Source organism: Phocoena sinus, chromosome 10 (genome assembly GCF_008692025.1).
Source record: "Phocoena sinus isolate mPhoSin1 chromosome 10, mPhoSin1.pri, whole genome shotgun sequence".
Lineage (NCBI taxonomy): Eukaryota > Metazoa > Chordata > Mammalia > Artiodactyla > Phocoenidae > Phocoena > Phocoena sinus.
In genome coordinates this window covers 102,319,741-102,343,030 of record NC_045772.1, presented here as the reverse complement: position 1 = coordinate 102,343,030, position 23,290 = coordinate 102,319,741, and the positions used below count along the sequence as shown (strand labels likewise).

Here is a 23,290-nt window from a genome sequence, read left to right as displayed (position 1 = left end):
AGTAAGACAAATTCTGGTTGGCAAAAGTAAACTTTTTTAAAAAACGCAAGGGCTACAAATCTCAGTTAAAGTCAGGGGCACGACAACAGACGTCCCTCGCGCCTCGGAGCGGGCTGCTGGGGAAAAGACCGGGAGAGGTCACGAGACGTCACGAGTGAGCGACAGGAGGCGAGGCGGGGCGTGTGGAGGGGCGTGACTTCCGGGCCGCTCTCTCCCCACTGGCTGGGCTGCCCGGCGACCTGCGCAGGAACCGGAAGCTGCGCTCACAAAACAGAAGAGGTCGGAAGCGCGTCTGGCTTTCGTCTCCCGTTCGCCCGCTGCCGGCGTCGGTTCTGAGCTTCGGCCGGTCACCCGCTGCCTCCCGTCGCTTGCACCATGGCCCTCAGCGATGCCGACGTGCAGAAGCAGGTGAGCGCCGGGCTGGACCCCGAGAGGTGGGCGGATGCCGCCCCGGGCCTGGGGGAGCTCCGCGGCGGCCTCGTTGGCCAGATCTCCCCGTCCCCGGGACCCCGCCTCGGGACTGTGCGGTTCGAGGCCGCGTCGGGCTTGGCGGGCGAGCGGCCGGCCTGGGGTCGCGGCGTTGCTCGGCGCTTTGGAGTTCGCGGGCGGCGGGCGTTGACCGCCCAGGCCCGGACTTCGAGGAAGGGCACTCAGGCCGCAGTTTAGAGAACTTGTCTCTTTCTGGCAGAAGTTCTCGGAAAACCCTGACTAACGCTCACTCAGTGCCTTGTGAGCCTTCTTAGATGAGCAGTACGGTGTTTTTTCCTTGGATGTTTCCAGTTCCTTTAAAACGATTCTGCACTTTATTCGTTAGGTGATATGCTCTCGGAAGCGTGGTGGTTCTTCCTTTTAGGGGATCTTAGGCTGATCACGGAGGGTAACAAAAATAGCGTCTGTGCGGCACTGTAGGAAATCTTACCGTATGCTTACAGAACAGCGCGGGTTTTGAACATTAATCAGCGCTGCGTCTGAGTTTTACTGTAGGAAAAAGGACGCAGTGCGCTCCACGTAGTCCAGCTCTCGTCCTCCTCTTCTCCTTCGTTTTCCGCCTTGTTGTGATGTATTGAAAACTAGGGCTTCCCCAGTTAGAATACACGGCAAAGGTAAAGCAGTGAAACTAGGCCAGAACCACGTTTTCTTTCTGTAAAATAGTAAGAACGAGGAAATGTATCGTCTGTACTCCACACTACGCGCGGTCCCCATCAGGGCGGTGCCTGTTTTCCCCGTATTCCCGGCAGTGACCAGGCCTGAGTATCGAGCACCGAGTAGACGTCTAGAAATCTGGGTTTCCTTCAACTTCCTGCTCTTTTGGAGTTAGTAAAATCTTAATATAGTTATTTCCTGCTTTTCATCACAGTTGATTTCTGGAAACTACATTGCAAAGCCGAATGGTGAAACTGTCTTTAGTCCTCATGCAATTTGGGTCAAGTCAAATCTTGTTACTCTCTTTGCTGTCAAGATGTCTGCTTCAGTAAAGCAAAGTGCTGATTTCTGTAAACATCACTGCTTTTAGAGCTGGGAGAATCTGCAGACTTTCATGGATTCTGAGACGAGGGGGAAACATAGATGTTTTTCAGGCACCATTAGGTGTGGGTCAGTGAAACCCTAGGATGCTCTGTGAGATTGCACTGGAGCTGCCAACACTGCTAAGCCAAACAGTGTCCTGTAGGAGATATATTGTGTACATACATCAAAAATGGAGTGCTGCTTCTTGTTGGTTTTTCCGTCACAAGTAGGTAATGTATTTAAAAAGAGCCCCCTAGAATCTACTAAATCTTCTTAAGGATGAACTTGAGTGCTGGAAATAAAATACTAATACTTAAATGTAAAAAGAAAAAGAAATCCTGGGCTTCCTGATTTCTTCCCCACTGTATTAAAGTATTTGTGTATGTGGCTTTTTTTGTCTGAGGAGTATGGTTATTTATTTCATCAAACTTTCAAAAGAATCTTGACTCCAGAAGTGTAGAACCCAGTAGCTTTAGCAGGAAGAAGAAAAGTATATTTTAAGGGCAGATTTTTCTGCCTTAAGGGTGGAGTTAAATGTCCTGAAGGGGTTGACTTTTCTCTCATTGGAACTCCTAAAGGCAGAGTGTGTTCTTGTTGACTGTAAACGGGTTTCTGTGACCTGGGCTCCAATGAGCGTGTTTTGCTCTAGGCTGTGCTGATCTCGTCAGATCTGGTTGCAGAGGGTCCGGCCCGAGAGATAGAGGCAGGTAATGCAGGTTTGAATGAGGGTTCCCCTCTAGAGGCCAGTGTCTTGTAGCGTTTGTAAGCACCTGAGTTGATTACTGTCTTTAAACTCCTTTTAAAGTTCCAGACAGTGCAGTGTGAGTTTGATCTGAGCTTGTGACGACTCCATTCCACAGCACAAACAGAAACACACACACAGGCACAGATGTGTGGAGGTTGATCCATTTAGCAAGTTCACTGTGGTTTTTCTTAACAGTGTAGATTTGGGTTAGGCACCCCAATTTTTCAAGGCTTGAGATTTTATAAGTATTGTATTACCTATAAAACGGGCTCTGATTGTCGTCATTATTTTGGCTCCTCACTGGTAGAGAGCTCCTAAGAATTTTGACAAAAAATAAGTCTTCCCTTCTAAAACCGTGCTGTGTATTTTCCTCAAGACTTTGATGCCATGAGGTTGTATTCTTTTTTTTTCTTTTAAAGCACCTGCTCTGTATTTTCCCTTTTTTAAAAAAAATATATTTATGTTTTGGCTGCGTTGGGTCTTCATTGCTGCACGTGGGCTTTTTTCTAGTTGCGGTGAGCGGAGGCTACTCTTCGTTGCAGTGCGTGGGCTTCTCATTGCAGCGGCTTCTCGTTGCAGAGCACGGGCTCTAGGCACACAGGCTTCAGTGGTGTGGCTCGCGGGCTCCAGAGCACAGGCTCAGTGGTTGTGGTGCACAGGCTTAGTTGCTCCGCGGCACGTGGGATCATGGGCTCGAAGCCATGTCCCCTGCGTCGGCAGGCAAGCAGATTCTTAACCACTGCGCCACCAGGGAAGTCCCTAGGTTGTATTCTTAACTCACTTTTTTTAATTGTGTAAAACACATTACGTGAAGTTTCCCTTTTTGACCATTTTTTGGAGTATAGTTGCCCTACAACGTTGTGTTAGTTTCTGCTGCACAACGAAGTGGATCAGCTACACGTATGCCCGGATCCCCTCCCTCTTGGACCTCCCTGCCACCCACCCCCATCTAGGTCACCACAGAGCACCAAGCTGAGCTCCCTGCGCTGTATAGCAGGTCCCCACTAGCTATGTCTTACACGTGGTGGTGTATGTATGTCAAACCTAATCTCCCAATTCATCCCACCCCCCCTTCCCTCGCTGTGTTCACATGTCCATTCTCTACATCTCCGTTTCTATTCCCGCCCTGCAAATGGGTTCATCTGTACTGTCTTTCTAGATTCCACACATACGCGTTAATACGCGATATTTGTTTTTCTCTTTCTGACTTACTTCACTCTGTATGACAGACTCTAGGTCCATCCATGTCTCTACAGAGGACCCAATCTTGTTCCTTTTTATTCCATTGTATTTTTATCCATTCATCTGTCGATGGACATTTAGGTTGTTTCCACATCCTGGCTATTGTAAACAGTGCTGCAATAAACATTGGGGTACATGTGTCTTTTTGAATTATGGTTTTCTCAGGGCCTTTTTAACCATTTTTAAGTGAATGATTTAGTAGTGTTAAGTATATTCACATTCTTGTGAAACAAATCTTAACTCACTTTTGTACGGACTCTAAAAAGTAGTTGGGGTACCTCAGAAGGCTTGAAACTCCCAACAGATTCTCACTCACTCACAAATGTTTATTGAGCACCTACTGTGGGGGAAGTAAACCCTTAACCCCGTGTCCTGGGTTTACGGTGGTGTTTACCTTTATGTGGGACAATTAATACGTGAAATGAGTTAATAACCTAGAGGCTCTACATTAAATTTTTTTAAGCTGCTTTTTTTCCTTTTTAATTCACTATTCCTTTCAGGTAGAGCCCCTATGAAGTGAAACTACCAGTGAGTTTGATTAGCTCTGTTGCTTGTATATTCATTTGGGTATATTTTACATCTGCCACTAGAGACAGTACTCTGTTTATGAGTATAAATTAGATCAGTCACCCCAAGCCCCATTCAGAAGACTTTGGGGACTTCATTCTCCAATTGTAGCCAGAGATCTAAAACCCTTTAGCAAGTTCCTAGCCTTATAGTTTAGTTGAGGAGAGGCACAGGCAAGCAGGCAATTAGGACTATGTGTTTAGGCGGAGAAGTGCAGAGTGTCCTGGGTGCAGATAAGTGAGAGGTTCAGGAGATTTTCCAAAGGAGGTGACAGTTAAGCGAGCTGAGGCTCGAGAAGATAGCTGGGCTGGGGGTGGGGGAGTGTTCCAAGTGGAAGGAACAGCATGTTTGAAATCTCCAAAGTGGAAAGAATGGCGAGCTCAAGGAACTGAAAACCTGAAATGAGAGTAGCATGGGGACCTCCCTGGTGGCACAATGGTTAAGAATCCGCCTGCCAGTGCAGGGGACACGGGTTTGAGCCCTGGTCCGGGAAGATCCCACATGCCGCAGAGCAACTAAGCCCGTGCGCCACAACTACTGAGCCTGCGCTCTGGAGCCTGTGAGCCACAACTACTGAGCCCGCATGCCACAACTACTGAGCCCGCATGCCACAACTACTGAAGCCTGCACGCCTAGAGCCCGTGCTCCACAGCAAGAGGAGCCACCGCAATGAGAAGCCCGTACACCGCAACGAAGAGTAGCCCCTGCTCGCCACAACTAGAGAAAGCCTGCACACAGCAACGAAGACCCAACGCAGCCAAAAATAAAATTAATTAACTTTAAAAAATGTAGGATGACAGGAACTAGGAGTCTGAGGAGTGGCCAGTGGTGGAGGTTACATTTCATGTGATGCTGGAGAGATGAGCAGTGACCACATGGCAGACCTTCTAAAATCTCTGCACTTTATCCTAAGGGGGGGTGTGGTACGTGATGAGAGGGACGTTTGTAAAGGATCTTCCTGGTTGCCAGGTAGAGCTGGTTAGCAAGGGAACAAGACTGAGGGCCCGGAGAAGATATGGACACTGTTGCAGTAATTCTGCCAGGAGATGATGATAGCAAAGATGAGACTGTGCCTGTGAAGGTGGAGAGAGATGGACAGATTAAACAGGTGTTAGAAGAGAGAGCTCGTAGGACATGGTGATTGGACCTGGGGCCTGAGATACGGGAGGGGACTACTTGGTGTTGGTGCTGGTCATCAAGGCAGAGGTCAAGGGGGACGTGGGAGCAGAGCCGTCAGTGTTCTTTACGGAGCATGTGGGATTTCAGTTGCCGTGGGTAGGGTCTCCTGAAGGAGCTGTCTGGGAGGCGGAGGAAGAAGTGTATGGCCTCAGAGGAGGCTGAGGAGGAGAGCAAGGAAGTGGCGGGAGTAAAGGGAAGCACATGCTCAAGAAGGGTGGTGGTCAGTGTACCTGGAGACGCTGCAGATGCAGTAAGATAAGCGCGAGGAGATGGCCGTCATCTTACAAGTGATTTCACTGGGTTGCGGGGAGGGGAGTCAGGCTGGAGTGCCTTGAGAGTAGGAGGCTGTCTGGTACACTCCAGTAGAAATGGAGAAGGGGGAAGGACGGTCTGGCTGAAGGAGGCCGAAGTAGAGGAGGACGTGTATTCAGTCCTTCCTCCCCATAGCCTCCAAGTTCCTTGAGAGTAGGATAATGGCCTATTTACCTGTGTTGTTAAATATTGCATCGGGTCCATTTGCTGGAGTAAATTCCAGATTGTAAGTTACCTGAGAACAGAAAGGCATTCCATAAATGACTGTTGGAAGAATCAGAAAACGTAGATATTTTTTCTTGTCATATTCTAAAGGAACCTTTTCCTTCTCCTTATAGATTAAGCACATGATGGCTTTTATTGAACAAGAAGCCAATGAGAAAGCAGAAGAAATAGATGCAAAGGTGAGATTCCACTTCCTAGGTGTAAGAAGTTATCAAAGTTTCGTGCTGTCTTGCTTTGCTAATTAGTACTTGGTAAAATTGATTAACAGAGCGTTCATTGCATAGGACCAGTAAGAATTTCTTTAACGTTAAAAGTAAATTTTCCTTTCTAAACATTCTTTAATTTTTTGGCCTGCGCCACGTGGCACGCGGGATCTTAGTTCCCTGGCCAGGGATCGAGCCTGTCCCCCTGCAGTGGAAGCATGGAATCCTAACCACTGGACCGCCAGTGAAGTCCCAAAATTCTGATTGTCGATAAGTGTCCTGAAATTTTATGGTAGGGAGTAGAAAAGTAAGGGATGGATTAATTTTCTCATGGAATCCAAACTCAGACATTGAGCAACCGCGGCTAATTGATAGCTGGTCAGGGGAGGATGTAGTATTTTCTCATTGTTATGTTGCTTTTTTATTTGTGCTTGCTGCAAAAAAGGTAAATACACAGTTTGGCGTATGTAAGGCATAAAATGAAAGCCCCTGTCCATCACGAAGGCGGCAGTCAGCATCTAGAAATTTTACAGATATTTCGAGTTGCAGTGTTTCTGTACAGTATATAAAATTGTTCTTTTCTCTAGGTATAATCATGGTAGGTCAGAATATATCACCTAATACTGTATTTTCACTGTCCTTTTACTTTATTCTACAGTGGTTACATTTGTTACTTAACGGTAAAGCCTTAAAATTGTGTGTGCCTGGTATCCTAGGGCCAAAACTAAACTTTTGAACTGTTTGAGTAATTTATCATCTAAGAAAGAAAAGACTTATTTTGCCTGTCACTGAAGTGAAACAGTTGAGAGGGTATTGTTTTATATATTTTTTATTGAAGTATAGTTGGTTAACAATATTACATTAATTTCAGGTGTACAGCATAGTGAGTCAGTATTTTTATAGATTATACTCTATTTAAAGTTATTACAGAATAATGGCTGTATCTCTCTGCTGTACAGTATGTCCTTGTTGCTTGTTTAACATTGTTTTGATGGCCTTAGGAGCACTGCAGTTTCTCGTATGACTAGTTTCCTTATTTCTCTCTGGGACAAATACAGAACTTCTATTTCAGTTGGTAAATGCATTTCTATTTAAACTAGTCTTATCTCATGTGATAGGTATAGAAACAAGCTGTTAGGCATTTATTTTAGAATTTGAAAGTTCCAGTGTCTGTGCCAAGCATTCAACATCTGAATCAGTAACTTTAGCTAGCTTCCAAAGTCATAATTTCTTACTGCCTGAAAATCACAGACGGCTGATATACTAAGATACCCTTTGTAAAAAGTGACCGCTCAATAATTAACACTAATAAAACTAATAACTCAAATTTATGTAGTTTATAATTTTAAAAGGACTGTTAGATTTTGACCTACAAAGGAAAGAATACTATTTTTATTTTCTTATTTTATAAGGGAGGACACTTAGATTACTTGACCAAATTTTTTAGACAGTAACTCATATCTTCTGACTCCAAATTCTGTGTCCTTTTCATTAGCCCTCTATTCAACAGATGGATCAAATTTAAAATACATAATTTTTTTCATACACAGAATCTTCTGATTCTGTTCATTGAAACTTTGTTGGTGGATACTAGACATAGAATAAGGTGAATATAAGCAACCACCCTGGTCATCAGCTGCTTAAAATAAAACTGTCAAAATCTGTATAATGAAGTAATAATAATAAATTCCTTGGTAGGCAGAAGAAGAGTTCAACATTGAGAAAGGTCGTCTTGTGCAGACCCAAAGACTGAAGATTATGGAATACTACGAGAAGAAAGAAAAGCAGATTGAGCAGCAGAAGAAAATGTGAGCTTTGAAAATCACCGGGACGAGCGGGTAAAGCAGGTGCTTTGGAGCCAGGCAGTTACGGGTTCCGGTCTGAAACGGACCATTCACTGATTAACTAACCTTGGTCAAGTTACTTAACTTCTCTTTCCTCATTTGGGAAAACGGAAGGCTCACAGGATTATTGAAAGATATAGTTGAAATAACTGATAAGAAAGTCTTGCCACTTCATAAGCATTCAATAAATATTTCCTTATCTTTGAAAAGAAGTGGATAAAAACCGCTACATGTATTTCAGGGAGTTCTCTTTGGGATCTGTACGAAGAGAAGTGTTTGCACATATGTAGGAGGTTGTACCTTTCTTTCTCTACGTTGGTTGTTTTTTATGCTGTAATGATACTACTTTTCTGTGCCTTTTGCAGTCAGATGTCTAATTTGATGAATCAGGCGAGGCTCAAAGTCCTCAGAGCGAGAGATGACCTTATCACAGTGAGTAATTAGCCCCTTTAGCTATAGAATTATAAAATGTTTATTCATGTGTCTGTTATAGAGAATTCACTAGTTAATGTTAGATTAAGGAGCTGATGAATGATTTTGAGAGAGAAAACATTTGGTCGGCAGATCATTACACTAGGTATTGTAATAAATACAGAAATGAATAAGATGTGTGTCCAGTCTTCAAGGACCTGCTGCTCTAACAGAGCATGTAGCTCCTGGGTATATAGCACGTGATGGGGGGACCATACAGTATCTGAGGGCGATGGGGACTAATAAGGCCAGAAAGGTAGGATGGAGTTACTGTGGGGCCATGAGTGCACGTGAAGAGCTTTGCTTGCTTTCAGTAGAAAGCTGTTGAAGGTTTCATTTTATTTTATGAGGCCTGTCATAAATAGGGTTCATGATATGAGGACGTAGACTAAATTTAACAGAGAAGAGGTTAGACAGAAAACCATGTGGGGAGTATTGTCACCCAAAGGAGAGGGCAGAAACATACGTTCGATCCCTGGTCGGGGAACTGAGATCCTACAAGCTGTGTGGTGCGGCCAAAAAAAAAAATTGAGAAACCAAGCGGAGGCCTCTGTTTCCACTGTTACTCATTGTTATTGTGGAGGCCCTAGATTTCTTACAAAACGGAGAGACAAGTTATATAAATATTGGGAAGGAAGAAACAGTTATTTTTTTGAAGATACGACTGTATATTTAAAAAAATACAACATCTGAAAATAACTAAGAACTAGTAATTAGTTCAAAAAGGTGACTGGCTACCAAGAGAATATACAGAAATTGATAGTTTTACTGCATGCCAACAGTAAGCAATTAGGAGTAAATGTTGGTGAACAGGAACTATATGGAAAAGCTATGAAACTGAAAATATAATACTTGACTAAGCAGAAGACATACCATCTTCTTAGATGACTAGAGAAACAAACTAATATTGTAAGATATTGGTTCTTGTCAGGTGAGCCTGGCATGGTGGCAGCAAGGACTGAGTTGGGTGTCAGTGGTGACATGTTTTATAGGAGAAAGCCCCGGACGTTGGCTACCGACTCCTCCACCTCCTCTTCTTTTTTTAAAAAAAATTAATTTCTTTTTGGCTGTGTTGGGACTTCGTTGCTACGCGCGGGCTTTCTCTAGTTGTGGCGAGCGGGGACTTCTCTTGTTGTGGAGCACTGGCTCTAGGCGCGTGGGCTTCAGCAGTTGTGGCGCGCGGGCTCAGTAGTTGTGGCTCGTGGGCTCTAGAGCGCAGGCTCAGTTGTTGTGGTGCACGGGCCCAGCCGCTCCACGGCATGTGGGATCTTCCTGGACCAGGGCTCGAACCCGTCCCCTGCATCGACAGGTGGATTCTCAAGCACTGCGCCACCAGGGAAGCCCCTCACCTCCTCTTCTAAGGCTGACGCCAAACCCTGAGTTTCAGGCCTGGCTGCCTAGGAGGGTGGTGGCTCCATTAACATGATACGAAGTCAGGAGGGCGGGCTCTTTTGAGAATAACCACCAGATCACGTTGGACATTCTTTGAGGGGACAGGAAGCCTTCAGATGGAAGTGTCTTCCAGGAGGTTGAGTGTGAGGACACACAGGTGACTCACTAACATAACTCCCATAACACTTAATAGAGCCCAGAGTAGCCAGAGTTGATCTGCTTCTAAAATTGTCGCAACTAAATGTCTCTGCTTTCGATACTAACTTGATCTTTTAGTTTTCACTCTCATATTTTCATTTCATAACTAGCTGGGTTCCTTTGGCAGTCAGCCGTTTGGACTGCAGGGTTTGCCTGTACTGGTCCTGCACTGGTGCTCAGTGCTGTAGGAGTCTGCTGTCTAACTGGGACTAGACCAGAGACTGTATCTATACGGCAGCCTTTTGAGTGTGACTGTAAAGAATGTCATTACCTTGGAGACGGGACGGAGAGAGCAGCCTGAAACAAAAACAGAGGCCTGGAATTGACAACACGGGCAGGAAGTGGAATTGTCCAGGAGAGCGGGGAGTGTAGGAACTGAGGCTGGAGAGAGACACTAGGGTTCAGTTGGAAGAGCCTTGAACGCCTGCTGAAGAGTGTGGGACAAATCCTTTGACCAGCTCTCTTAACTCTAATAGGCACAGAGATCACCTGGAGGGCCTTGTTAAAACTCAGACTCCTGGCCCCATTGCCAGAGATTTTCTGTATTCTCATCAGGAATAAACAGCCCAGAGTAATCTTGTTGCAGGAGGTCTGAGAACCACACTGAGAAATACTGCTTTAGCCTTAGATTTGTTTTGGAGAAAGAGAACTGGTGACTTGGGGAGGGGAAATGAGGTTATGGCTTAACTTTGACTTGCAGGTCAAGACCACATGGCAGCAGAGGACATGAAGCGACGGCATCCACAGATGCTGAAAGGTGTGGTCTGTGGGACTCGGTGACTGCAGGTTGTGCGGCGTCCAGAAAGACCTAAGCTTTCTCACCAGGTCGCTAGGCACTTGGATAGGTGATGAGGGTTCGAAATACAGGGGGAGGAGCAGGTGGGGAATGGTGATGAATCTTGGCATTTGAATCACCTTTGGAGTCCAGGCGAACTTAGGAGAGGCTGGGGCTTCCACTCAGAGAGCACACAGGTCCCATGTGGAGCTGCGTGGCATGGGTGAGATCGCAAGCTTGTGGATGTAGAACTACAGGGCCAGGGGAGCAAACCGAGAAGCCTTCAGCTTACGGCAGGAAAAAGAGACTGCTAAGGAACATGGGGGGAAGCAGTCGTGTTAGAGAAGTTGTGAAGGAGAAGCCAAAGGGACAGAAGACTTGAAGAACAAAATGGTAATCGAATACAGCGTCTCATGCTATGGCGAGTCCAAGGGGGAAGAGCGCAGTGGTCTTTGGAGTTGGGGATCGAGGTTTCACTTCTGACTCATACTAGAGCAGCGTCGTTGGGCTGGTAGAGACAAAGCCTGGCGGTGAAAGCTGGACAGGCGAGCACGCGGTGAGGGGCTGAAGGCAGCGGGCGTGTGAACTGTCGGGGTTTCTTGTTTTTCTTTTATTTTTTCTCATTTTGTTGTTGGTAGATGGCAATGCCAGTTATTCTGTAGCGTGCAACTCGGTTTCAGAGCACAGCCTGAGCTTTCGTTTTGCTAATGTATAATGAGAATTTTGTTAAAATAAACATTTCTATAATTTCAGTTGTTCTAAAGCGCTTCTTTCCTTAGTCCTTTGCAGCCTAACATCTTGCCATCAGGTGATTTGCTGTTTAGTGAACCCCAGTAATGAAGCGGCACGGAGGGTGAGGAAACCGGCTGTGAGATGATGGGGGACAGGGCTACATGTGCATGTTTCTGTGGATTTGGCTCTTTTAAAACGTTTAATTCTCCAGCTTTATCTGTAGTATAAGAAACTATGAAAGGAAGGGGATTTGTCAAGCAGTTGGCTAGAAAAGGATGTTGACAGAAGATAGAAGGAAGGAGGAAATACAGAACCAGGATGAAAATGAAAAGCAAACAGGCAAGCTATTCTGCTACCAGAAGTGCACGGTTGCCTATAGTCCTTTAGTTACTTTTCTCTGCTGTCTACCCTTTTCCCCTGCCTGCCCTGAGGCTCTCCAGGTGTAAGAGCCCATGCTTTGGAATCCCTGTGAGGTGTGTTTCTATTTCACCACTATCTGCTGTTTGGTGGGCGAATTTTTTTTTTCCTAGTATTTCTTCATTTATTTATTTGGCTGCATTGGATCTTTTTTTTTTTTTTTTTTTTGCGGTACGCGGGTCTCTCACTGCTGTGGCCTCTCCCGCTGCGGAGCACAGGCTCCGGATGCGCAGGCTCAGCGGCCATGGCTCACAGGCCCAGCCGCTCCGCAGCATGTGGGATCCTCCCGGACCGGGGAGCACATGGGCTCTCTAGTTGCAGCGTGTGGGCGCTCCAGTTGTGGTGCATGCGCTCTAGAGAGCGTGGGCTTAGTTGCCCTGCGGCATGTGGGATCTCATTTCCCAGACCAGGGATCGAACCGTGTCCCCTGCATTGGAAGGCTGATTCTTTATCACTGGACCACCAGGGAAGTTCCGGTGGGTGAATTTTTTAACCCTTTTGAACCTTCCTTTTGTAAAATGGAGAAAGCATATACGTGAAGCTTCTTTAGAATTAAGTTGGTCCACATAGGAAAAGTGACGGTGCGGTGCCTCACACAGGACAGGCCTGGGGTAAGTAACAGCTCTTTACCATCACTTCCTAAACCTCACACTGTGTAAGGTGGTGGTGTTGTCGTTGAAGGGAGATAAAGAACAGACCGACCTTTAGAAATTCCGATTTGCTGGTCGTGAAGTAGAGGTTTCTGGTGCTGCGGTTTAAGAGACGAAACAGAAATGTCTCTGCGGGAGGCGCCCTGACTCTTCACACCGGGCAGGAGCAAGGAGACATGATTTTGATGTTGTCGTCATAATCGGGTTTTAGTTTCTTGCTTTCCAGGAGCAGAATCTAATATTTTCCGGATCCTAGAGGCAGTTAGGTTCAGGTGGACAGATAATGAAAATGCCCTTCTAGACTCTCAAAATACTGATCTGTAGGCTGACACGTGAACGGCAGTAACCTACACCCCTCCCCATGGGGAGTCAGACTACAGCCAGAAAGCTGAGTTTCGAATCAAAGAGTGTCACTGGGGTATTACTTAAGTTACCTTCCTGACCTGTGGGGCATGTCTCTTAGGTGGACAGGAGTGATTTAGACAAGAGACAATGCAGTTTATGTCGATTAGGTTCCAGCTCTCTTGGCTGGAGTTCAGTTTATTCCAAGTTCCTACTCCCTTGATTGGAGTTCTGGGTGGTGTTGAGAGTCCTCATTTGTCCATTTCCAGATTTCTCAGCGGGTTATTTTCACAAGTGGCTGGCATCACTCGTTACAGCTTCACTTGATGCGCACTCTTTAGAGTAAACCTGTCTCCGTACTGTTCGTGTCCACCCCTACCGGCATGACCAGTGTGGACAGTCAATTCCCGCACAAAGAGGACTGTGCTTGAGGGGTCTCTTGGTGAGGAGGGGCTGAGGTTTCTTTCAGCCAGATGTCTTATATCATAAATGCTTCAAATCTTTGTGCCGTAGTGTTCTAGATTCTAAAGGCTTCAACTGCTCGGGAGTGGTTCCGGGCTGGGTGCGGGTCCAAGGGAGACTCTCAGAACCAAATACAGGGCCACCTCCTTCTCTCCACCCTCACTCCTCAAATTCTGATTGGTTTCTGAGCGAGCATGTGTGTTCTCCCTCTTTAAATCCCCCAAATCATTCCAGAGATCATATTCAATAAGGGAGACATGTATGTGGAAGATTTACTAGGACGAACTGTTCTCAGCGGCATTGGGTGGCCAGCAGTGGGATTGAGAGGCGCTCTCTCTGCCATTTAAACGACCTCGGTCCTCTTTTACCAGTAAGCCTGTGCGTGCTTACCACGTACGAGCAGATGCCAGCGCGCTCTTCTCAACCACGTGAGATTTGTCTCCGGAGTCCCTTTCAATGTCTGCTTTCGTTATAGAAGCCAGCGTTTACTATAGACCATTGGAAAATACAAACTAACATAAAGAAAATGGAAATCATTGATAGTCCAGCCTCCCGCAGGTAAACACTGATGACACTTTGTTCTCTGTGCAGAGGCTGCTTTTTCTAATAAAAAATGGAAGCATCTTGCCCAGCTGCCTCAGTAGCTTGCTCTCCACGGCTGTGTCACGTGGCTCTTTCTGTGTTGGTCAGTCGTGATCGGTAACCTGGGCGCTTCTGCCTGAGCGCGAGTCCCCTGGGAGCCGCGGTAGCGCTCTCGCTCACATCTGTGTCCTTCGGGCAGCATCTGCCTTTATCGTACCCCTCAGAGAGCGCGTGTGGAGAGAAAACACGGCCGTAAAGTGAGAAGTGATTGGACACGGGCTGGGCCAGCCCCACGTGGGTTCCAAGCTGACTACCCAGGTGTGTAGATAACTTTTTCTTTTTGCACTCTTTGTAGGACCTACTAAATGAAGCCAAACAGAGGCTCAGCAAAGTGGTAAAAGATACGACCAGGTACCAAGTGCTGCTGGATGGACTGGTCCTCCAGGTAAGTTTGTAGGTCGGATGCACCACTGAGAGCCACGTCCCTGCAGAGTCGACAAATGGGATAGAAGCCAGCTGTTTCTCCTGTGTTCTCATTTTAGCTCTTCTCCTTGTCTGGTCGGGAGATGCGTGGGAGGACGGTGGTGTCTGGCTGGTGGGGGAGACTGATGTTGTCTCACTTGTCCTTTGTAACCTCCAGCTGTAAACTTTCCCGATTTAACTTTACCACTAAAATGCTTGCTTTAGATATTGAGGTTCAGATCACAGGCTGTATACATTTTAATTGTTTGCTGTTCAGCTGTTAAGTACAATACTTGTCCTCAACCTAGTTGATGTAAGACTCCCGTATGAATTTCGTTCCCATCACCAGAGCATTGGGTATATTTATCTGGTTTGTGATATGAAGATCTTGCCATGTTCTCATACTATGTAGGCCATCTTTGGGGGAACTTAATTAAACAAGAGGACTGCTTTCCCAAACTAGATGAAAGAATTATGAAGACATTTTATTTACTGCTGTTTTATTTTATAGTTTGCAGTTTTTACTAATTGTATCTGATTGTGCGTTAACAGGGTTTGTACCAGTTGTTGGAGCCCCGAATGATCGTTCGTTGCAGGAAACAGGATTTCCCTCTGGTGAAGGTAGAGCTTGAAGAAATCCTTTTTTTTTTTTTTTTTTGAGGTACGCGGGCCTCTCACTGTGTGGCCTCTCGCGTTGCGGAGCACAGGCTCCGGACGCGCAGGCTCAGCGGCCATGGCTCACGGGCCCAGCCGCTCCGTGGCATGTGGGATCTTCCCGGACCGGGGCACGAACCCGTGTCCCCTGCATCGGCAGGCGGACTCTCAACCACTGCGCCACCAGGGAAGCCCCCTTTTTCTTTTTAAAGATCAAAATGTTAGGGATGAAATGCACGCTGTAATAAATGACAGCTCAACTATGGAGACTAGAAGAGTCTTAACATGTTATAGATACTAACTTAAGTGTACCTGAGCCTCTTACTTATTTTCTTAAACAAATCAAGTTGCCATCTGAGTTAGTACCCTCCTCCCTTTCTGGAGAAAACAGTACCTACTAGATTGGAGCAGAGGATAGGCAATACCATCTAAATAAAAGAGAGAGAGGCGGGGGGAGGGGCAGGTGGAGACGGTGTTTAATGGAGACAGTTTCAGCTTGAGAAGGTGGAACGTTCTGGAGAGGGATGGTGGGGACAGTTGCACAACAATGAACGTACTTAAAGCCACAGGACTGTACACTTAAAACTGATCACGATGGTGAATTTCACGTGCATTTTACCGCAGTTTTAAAAATCAGTGAGCTGGGAGAAGTGGAGGTGTAGGACAGATGGAAGAGGGTTCCTCACGCTGCACTGCACTGAATGTGGCGTGGAAGTCCCATCTTCGGACAGCACTGTAGGCTCCAGGAGACACGTGAGAATGTTTTCTTGAAGGAACTTTAGTCTTTTTCTGACACGATTACTAGTTGAACAGATTGACACATACACTGGGGCTCAGACAGTATCTGTGCTTGTGTGACGGGCTTATTTCACTTGGCAGTAATGTCTTCAGGGTTCATTCACGTTGTAGTGTGTGTCAGGATTTCTTTCTTTAAGGCTGAATCCTATCTATAGACCACATTTTATTTGTTCATTTATGTGTTAATAGACACCTGGGTCGTCTCTACCTTTTGAGTATTGTGAGCAGTGCTGCTGTGAACACGGGTGTACAAGTATCTGTTGGGTCTGTGCTTGTACTTCACTTGGATAAGTATCCAGAGGTAGACTTGCTGGATCCTGAGGTGATTCTGTGTTTGATTTTCGAGGGACTACGATACCATCTGCCACAGCGGCTGTACCGTTTTACATTCCCACCAGCAACATGTCTGTTCTTTTACTTGAAAAATACGTAGGAATATCTTTGTTTGTACAGACTGTTGGTTTTATGGATACCTGCTCCACAGTTTCTGATAAAACCTCTCTTTTTTGTGTTTTTCCAGGCTGCGGTGCAAAAAGCAATGCCCGTGTACAAAATCGCCACCAAAAGAGACGCTGATGTCCACATTGATCAGGAGGCCTTCCTGCCTGAGGAAATGTAAGGAGCATTTCTGCTTTTAACGCCTGAGCTGCTCTGGGCGCCCCGGGCAGTACAGCGGTGTGGCCATCCACGCGTGCCTCGTGCTGGCGCCTGTTGGTCTCCCCCTTGTTAACCAGCTTCTTACGGCTCAGCTTGCCTAGAAGCAGCATGGATTCTGTACCCAGAACTGGAACGTGGGTCCACGTGTGTCCTAGGTAGTGAGAAAGGTGATCACTCCCTCTGACAAGGAAGTAGCCATGTCTGGCTGGCAGATCCCTTGGTGTGGAACGCCAGCAACCATGGTGCTTCTGCTGAGTGCCGGGAGACTTGGCGTGGTCAGGAGGGGTGGTAGGAGCTCCTGGCCGGGGAGAGCCCGGGGCATTTTCCCTGTGCGCCTGCCCGCTGGTCCACCCCATGGGCCAGCATTGCGGAGGCCTTGGGACACATGAATTTCAGATTGCAAGACCTAGTTCTGAGTCCCGATTGGCCTGTTGCTCGCTGCAGGACCTCGAGCCCACATCCCATCATCTGTCAAAGGGATCAGTCTTGCTTGCTTCATAAACTGAGGATCAGAGGTAGATAGGGTATGTGTGTGACGGTGCTTCCAAGCTGAGGGCCTGTGGGAGCCTGAGCATTATTGAGCGTTACTGTCAGAGCGAGGTCTGCTTCTCCACTCTGCCAGGTGTTGGCCAGGTAGGGTTGGACTAGTTACTTAGTCTTCCTCATCTCTGACCTGGGATAACAGCACCCGCCTCACTGAGCTCTTGGGAGCTGAAGTGGGCTCATGTCTGTGCAGCACTGACATCAGAGCTCAGGATCCACAGTGACTCTGCTGGCGGGTAGTCCGCGTGTGGAGACCATGCAGGACTCGGCAGTTCCAGTCAGGACCACTGTGCCTGGTGCTTTGAGTTCGGGTGCTTAGAGAAGCAATCCCGTACATGCCCTACGTGTTTGAATGGAAGCAGGAGCGCTCACACCCGAGGGGGAGTTACGCAGGGACACCAGCCGTTTGCTGACAGGTGACTGGAGCCCAGTTCAGGCTCTGGAGCCACTTGAATTAGGTGGTTCTGTTTTCAGAGCCTTTGAGATTCAGAATTGCAGGTGAAGGACTCTGCAGATTTAAACTGGAGTTTTATTCAGTAAATTGGTCCTTTTATCCACCTCTTAAGCCTGTTTCCTGGTTTATAGGTCCCTGGGGAATAGGAGACACGGAAGGGCCTGGACTTGGCGTTCAGGAGTGCCTGGTGCACAGCAGACACCCCCCTTCCCCTGCTACCCGCGTGGGGACAGGGGCTGTTCAGAGAAACAAAGAGGAAATGGGGGAGGAGGATGGAGTAAGAAAATAATATTCACGTCAGAGCCCTTTGAAATTTTCTAGAGAAAATTTGCAAAATTTTTCCCAGCCTTTGCCTCAGAGCCTGCTTATTTCAAGAAATATTTTGTAAAAAATTGAATTGTAATGTAGCAAAAGAATTTCATACCTGAGGCTCCTTGTAGTAGGATGTGACCTATCGGCCTTGCACCACTGAGGACTGGGTTTGGCACCTGCTGGGATGGAGTCTTTTATCTGAGACACAGGCACTGAGGAGGATTGCCTGTCAGCACCCCTGGTCCCTGCAGCACTGGCCTTTAAGAAGCATTCAGATGAGGACTGTATGTATTGATTTGCAAACTGGGACGCAGTCTTCCCCCTTTTCGTCCAGTTGGGGAGGGCTGGTTGTTAGAGTAACGTAAAATCAGATTGGCACATAGTCACTTGGTAATGAGTTATTATCAGCCTCTTTACCTTGAAGCTTCAGAAGCTTCTGAATTAGTTTCAAACTTATTGCATATGTTTATTGCTGCTAAGAGTGTTGAGACCATCCACACACCAAGACAGCTATTCTCCAAGGGAAGAAGGTAATTGTACAACGTGTGTCTGTTTCCCTCAAATCTATGAACGTTGTTTCCGGTGTTCTTTGTAGAGCTGGCGGGGTTGAGATCTACAACGGGGATCGCAAAATCAAGGTCTCCAATACCCTCGAAAGCCGGCTGGACCTCATAGCCCAGCAGGTGAGTGTGGGGACACGTCTCATCAGTTAGTTGGCCTGTCGTTACCTTGAGGAGGTGCTGCGGAGAACATGTCAATTGGCCATATTTGGACTTGGTTGATTCTTTCTATGTTTTTTGACATTTTCTTAAAAGGAGTGGGGATTCGGGCATTTAGTGCCATTTGCTGGGAGGATATGTTTACATGAGGGTGGCCTTGGGGTCACAACGAGGGCTTTGTGTGTCTAGGATTTTTTTTTTTTTTTTGCGGTACGCGGGCCTCACTGCCGTGGCCTCTCCCATTGCAGAGCACAGGCTCTGGACACGCGGGCTCAGCGGCCATGGCGCATGGGCCCAGCCGCTCCGCGGCACGTGGGATCTTCCCAGACCGGGGCACGAACCCGCGTCCCCTGCATCGGCAGGCAGGCTCTCCACCACTGTGCCACCAAGGAAGCCCTGTGTCTAGGATTTTAATGTACCTATTTTACTGCATGTGGAGATGCTGACCCAAAGCCCCAGAACCCCAGACCGCAGCAGGAATGATGGAAAGTCAAGCAACTGCTCTTAAAGGAATTGCCACAGGGCGCCAGGCTCTTCAGGTGTTTCCGGGTTTGCAGGAAAGCAGCCAGAAAACTTGAGTTGTCCCGAGTGCAGGGCCTCTTCCAGGGGTGTGGTCTGCTGCCCCGACCTTCACCATCGTCTTCTGGTTACTTACACCTCAGAGCCATGCTACCCACCAGCCACGCGTGGCTAATTTAACTAAAGCTAGGTAAGGGGCGCAGTTCGCCGCCTCGGTTGCACTGGCCGCACATGGCTGGCGGCTGCGTCCTGAGGTTGAGTGCTTGGGCTTCTCCAGTTGCTGCGGCGCCCCTCAGCACAGACCTGCGCTGTCAGCTTTCCACCCGGCGTGCGCTCAGCACCCGTTGAAAGAACGAGTGTAGGTGCTCCAGAACGTCGACTCTTCTCCCCATACCGGAGTGGGACGGAAGCCTTAGACGGCCATGGTGCCCGTCATTTGTTCTCTTTCCCCTTAAGCAGTGGCCTTAAGCCCACGTTTGCGATCGCTGAGTCTCTTGGTCGGACTCGGGCGGTGCTTGGCCAATTACTGGGCTTCGTGACTTCGGGGCGGGGTTGAGGCGCGGGGGACGGCGCCGCCTCACGCAGGAGCTTCTTTCTTCACAGATGATGCCCGAAGTGCGGGGAGCCTTGTTTGGGGCAAATGCCAACAGGAAGTTTTTGGACTAAGCCTGAGGGAGGTGGCGTCCACCCACTGCGTGACGTGGACGTTTCTGACAGTTGAAGAGACAAGATGGCCTGCGTAGCTTCTTTGCTGTCCTCCTGTCCTGTCCTGCATCTGTCAGTGGAAGCCCTGCTGTAGCTAACACCCCGGCTGGTGGGGACCAACGGGCGAGAGTCTCACTTAGTGCGATCAGGAAACCTTCCTCTGGCGTGTCTCAAAGTAACACAACTTCCCGCTGTTCTGCAGCACAGAGGCGAGGGGTCAGGTGGTGGGTGCATGAGTGTCCCCAGGCCTCCTGCTCTCCTGGGGTCCAGCCTCGGGGGGGCGGAGTGGTGGGCTCTGGGGTCAGGTCTCCACTCTTTGGGCTTCAAGTGCATGTGGGGCCTCATTTCTTCCAGCAGCAGCAGCTTCACTGTTAACCTGTTTGGGCCTAGAAATGTCTGTAAATGTGATTTAAGATCGAAGCCGTGAATATGCTTTATTTATTAAAACATAACACGTACGTGGATGTCACTGATTTATTACACAAGGCGCTCCCTGCAGGTTGTGGTTTGGTTTGAGAGGGTGAAGTTCCCAGGCATCTGGAAAGAGGAAGCGTTTTCCAAACCCCTGGAGCATTTGCGGGCTGACAGCCGTCAGCAGTTGAAACCACGAACCCTCTGTGTCCCTCAGGCGCATCTGCTCCTTTCTACCAAAGCCTCACCTGGGGCGCCCTCCCAGCCCCTTAAGACTGTCCGCACACAGGTGTTCCCTTCCTCCCGGGCCCCAGAGCACCTGACAGTCATGTGGGCCCGGTCCCCGCAGAAGGGCCTAGACCAGTCTCCCAGGCCCGACCCTGCAGCCCTGCCCGGTTCTGCCGTCCTGAGTTTGAACATCCTAGAAGAGCACAGAGGCCCCGTGGGGAGCCGTCCCTCTGGCCTTGGGTTCCTCTCCCTGTTCCCTGGGGCCCTTCTGTGTCCAGCTTGGGGAGAGGCCTCACCTGAGAAGGGCGGCTCCCAGCCCCCAGGAGAGCCCCACCAGGCCCTGGGTGCGGAGCAGCTCCCTGGCGATGAGGGCCGCGGCCGGGTGCCTGCGGGGGGAAAGGGGGCCCCGCGGGGCAGGGCTGGCAGCGGAACCCTGGCAGCGGGCTGTGGGGAGGGAAGGCAGCCCCTCGGGCCCTGCCCTTCCTAGAGCTGAGGGTTGTCCTAAGGTGAGGACATCAGTTCTTGGCTCCAGGGAGCTCTCTCGGGCCTGTATTATCTAGTAGGATATCCCTCCTGCTTAGGCTGCTTCCCAAGGCCACGGCCACTGCCTGCCCGGCTTGCTTTATAGGAAACTGCGGTAGGACCCCCTCCTCCGCCACTTCCTTATCCTCCTGTTAAAACTGTGTTTGATCTTTCTTCCATTCCTCAACCATCTCTAAGCTTATCTGCATAGTTTCACGCGACTTGTACTTTGGGACACAGGAATCCCCGTATATCTTCTGCGTGATTTGTAGACCAGCAGATTATCTTTGTTCAAAAACTGCCCTTCAGACTTAAGGGGTGCCTCCTTTCTGTAGAATTCCAAGACTAGGGGAACATGTCCCATTTCATGGAATGAGATTCTTCAGACGTCAACCCTTTTTAGTGGAGTAATTCAGAGCACGTGATCTGATGAGTCAAAGTTTTCCCCCTGAAACTTGGTTATTGATGCAAGCGTTTTGAATGTGGGTGAGTCTCATTAATGACCACAGCATTCGATGCACTGAAGTTGTGTGAATATTAGTTTTTTAGATTCTCAGTGTTGGAGACACTTGGCCTAGATTTTAAGCCCTAAAAGGAAACTACTTCTTTTGCCTCAATTTTGACTGGTATCCAGCAGAGCAACAATGCATACTAAGAAGGTACTTGCTGCCCCTTTTACCATATTTCATGGGGTAGAAATCTAGGCACAGGTCTCAAACGAGTAGCTTTAAGAAGGTGGTCAATCAGTAAACAGTATTTTGCACATTGTCTGCCTTAGATGTACATAATTTACCCATCCATCCGTATCCTGAGTTTTACTTCTTTTTGAGTGTTGGAGAAGTACTAAGACTTCTCGTCCAGGATGTAAAACGAAACGTGACAGAACCTTACCCTTTGCAGATCGAAACACAGCAGGGCTTCCAGTTGTCTGGACTTCACTCTTTCTGCAGTTGTTTGCCTCAGGCTGGCCTGATCCAGCCTGGAAACCTGGCTAAATTCCAGCTCAGCATGTGTGGCCAGCTGGTGGGAGGGGAGACGCACACCCAAGGCCTCACAGGTGCTGTGTCAGTCCCGTGGCCAACACGCCTCGCCCTGGGGAGACACCCTCCGTGCCCCCCGCTGGCCTCCTTTCATGGGACACACCCCTGTCTTCGATAGATGCTTTGATACCTGACCACTGTGTCTTTGAGAGGACCCGGATTTAGGAAAGGGCCAAACTCCTTTTCCAGAGAAAAGCAAAAGAATAGGAATGGCCCTCTTCTCCCTTACTGCCTTCCCGCGGAAGGCCAGCTTCCATAGCAACACTGAAGTGTGTGTGAGCAGGCCACTGACGTTGCTTAAAATCTTTAGGAAATCGGGCCTAAATGTTAAGGCAGCAGGACAGAGCTAACAGGGAAACATTCTCTCCCCCTCCCGAACTGAGTCTCATCCCTGCTGTTTGTCCTACAGCTGGAGGTGTTGAAATCCACAAAATAAAGACTTCTGCTGACCTGGAGCGCTGACTGGGTCACAGTCTGGCGGATGAGTGCGAACGTGGGGAAATCTGTTCTGACAGCCCCTTATCGATACTGCGCGAAGGTGGGAGAGGCCTCACCCAGGCGCCCAGCATGCTGCAGCAGAATCTTGAGCATTTCCAGGGGACAGGTGACCATTGCCTGGCACAGCCCAGCTCCACACCCGGCGAGCATCTCCAGCCTCAGATTCCGCTGCGCCCCGTGGGCCGGCGTCAGGCCAGCCCTGCTGCCCCACCCAGGCCCGTCTACCCTCCCTAGGTATTTAGTCCCCCTGGGCTGGCTGCCACTCACCCCACTGGGTCAGTAGTCAAGCTCAGTCTCCTTAATGACAAGAGACTAAATTTAAAACAGGCTGCCAGGGAGGCTGAGACCAGGACCATGAAACAACCCACTGCAGGACTGCTTCCTTCCTGATCCCCCAACAACTGTCACTGGGGCAACGGGAAGCACAGAGAGAACTACAAAGTGTCTGCAGTTGATTTGTTTCAATTCATCAGCATAAAAACAGACAAAGAAAGATGGACCAGAACCCAGAGCCCAGAAATGAACTCCTGCATAGACGGTCACCTAATGGTTGCCAGGAAAGCCAGGGATACTCGATGGAGAAGTGGCAGCCTCTTCAAGGAACGGTGCTGGGAAAACCGGATATTCACATGGAAAAGAACGGAACTAGACCTCTATCTTATACCACTCACAAAACTATCAAAGTGGATTAAGGACTTACATGTGAGACCTGAGATCATAAAACTCCCAACAGCGGGAGAAGTTCCTTGACATCGGTCACCTAAAGCACAAGCAAGAAAAGCAAAAATAAACTAAAAAGCGCAAGAGGGAAGACATATGGGAACATATGCATATGTATAGCTGATTCACTTTGTTATAAAGCAGAAACTAACACACCATTGTAAAGCAATTATACCCCAATAAAGATGTTTAAAAAAATAAAAA

The 23,290-nt window shown here is 48.2% G+C and overlaps 1 protein-coding gene across 6 annotated transcripts; it reads left to right on the top strand.

Moving 5' to 3' along the window:
* The first annotated feature begins 246 nt into the window (after positions 1-246).
* Positions 247-23,139, top strand: ATP6V1E1 (ATPase H+ transporting V1 subunit E1). 6 transcript variants are annotated; one of them, XR_004351759.1, is made up of 11 exons: positions 248-408; positions 5,890-5,955; positions 7,678-7,787; positions 8,189-8,255; positions 10,585-10,641; positions 11,439-13,820; positions 14,200-14,289; positions 14,859-14,927; positions 16,279-16,373; positions 18,320-18,407; positions 19,566-20,125. XR_004351759.1 is itself a non-coding variant. In XM_032645516.1 (9 exons), the coding sequence occupies exons 1-9, from the start codon at positions 376-378 to the stop codon at positions 22,302-22,304; spliced, it is 645 nt and encodes a 214-aa protein (XP_032501407.1). In that variant the 5' UTR covers positions 262-375; the 3' UTR covers positions 22,305-23,139. The 6 variants fall into 6 exon arrangements, 3 of the variants coding, with proteins under 3 accessions (XP_032501408.1, XP_032501407.1, XP_032501406.1); XR_004351758.1 differs by having other exon boundaries at positions 247-408; positions 10,585-13,820; XR_004351757.1 differs by having other exon boundaries at positions 247-408; positions 10,585-14,289.
* The last annotated feature ends 151 nt before the right edge of the window (positions 23,140-23,290 follow it).

Bases quoted from the DNA above. Each gene is read 5' to 3' on its own strand.
- ATP6V1E1 (XM_032645515.1), top strand. From the start codon at position 376: ATGGCCCTCAGCGATGCCGACGTGCAGAAGCAG. The intron at 5,956-7,677 runs GTGAGATTCCAC...ATTCCTTGGTAG, and splicing joins CAGAAGAAATAGATGCAAAG to GCAGAAGAAGAGTTCAACAT. The intron at 14,928-16,278 runs GTAGAGCTTGAA...GTGTTTTTCCAG, and splicing joins AGGATTTCCCTCTGGTGAAG to GCTGCGGTGCAAAAAGCAAT.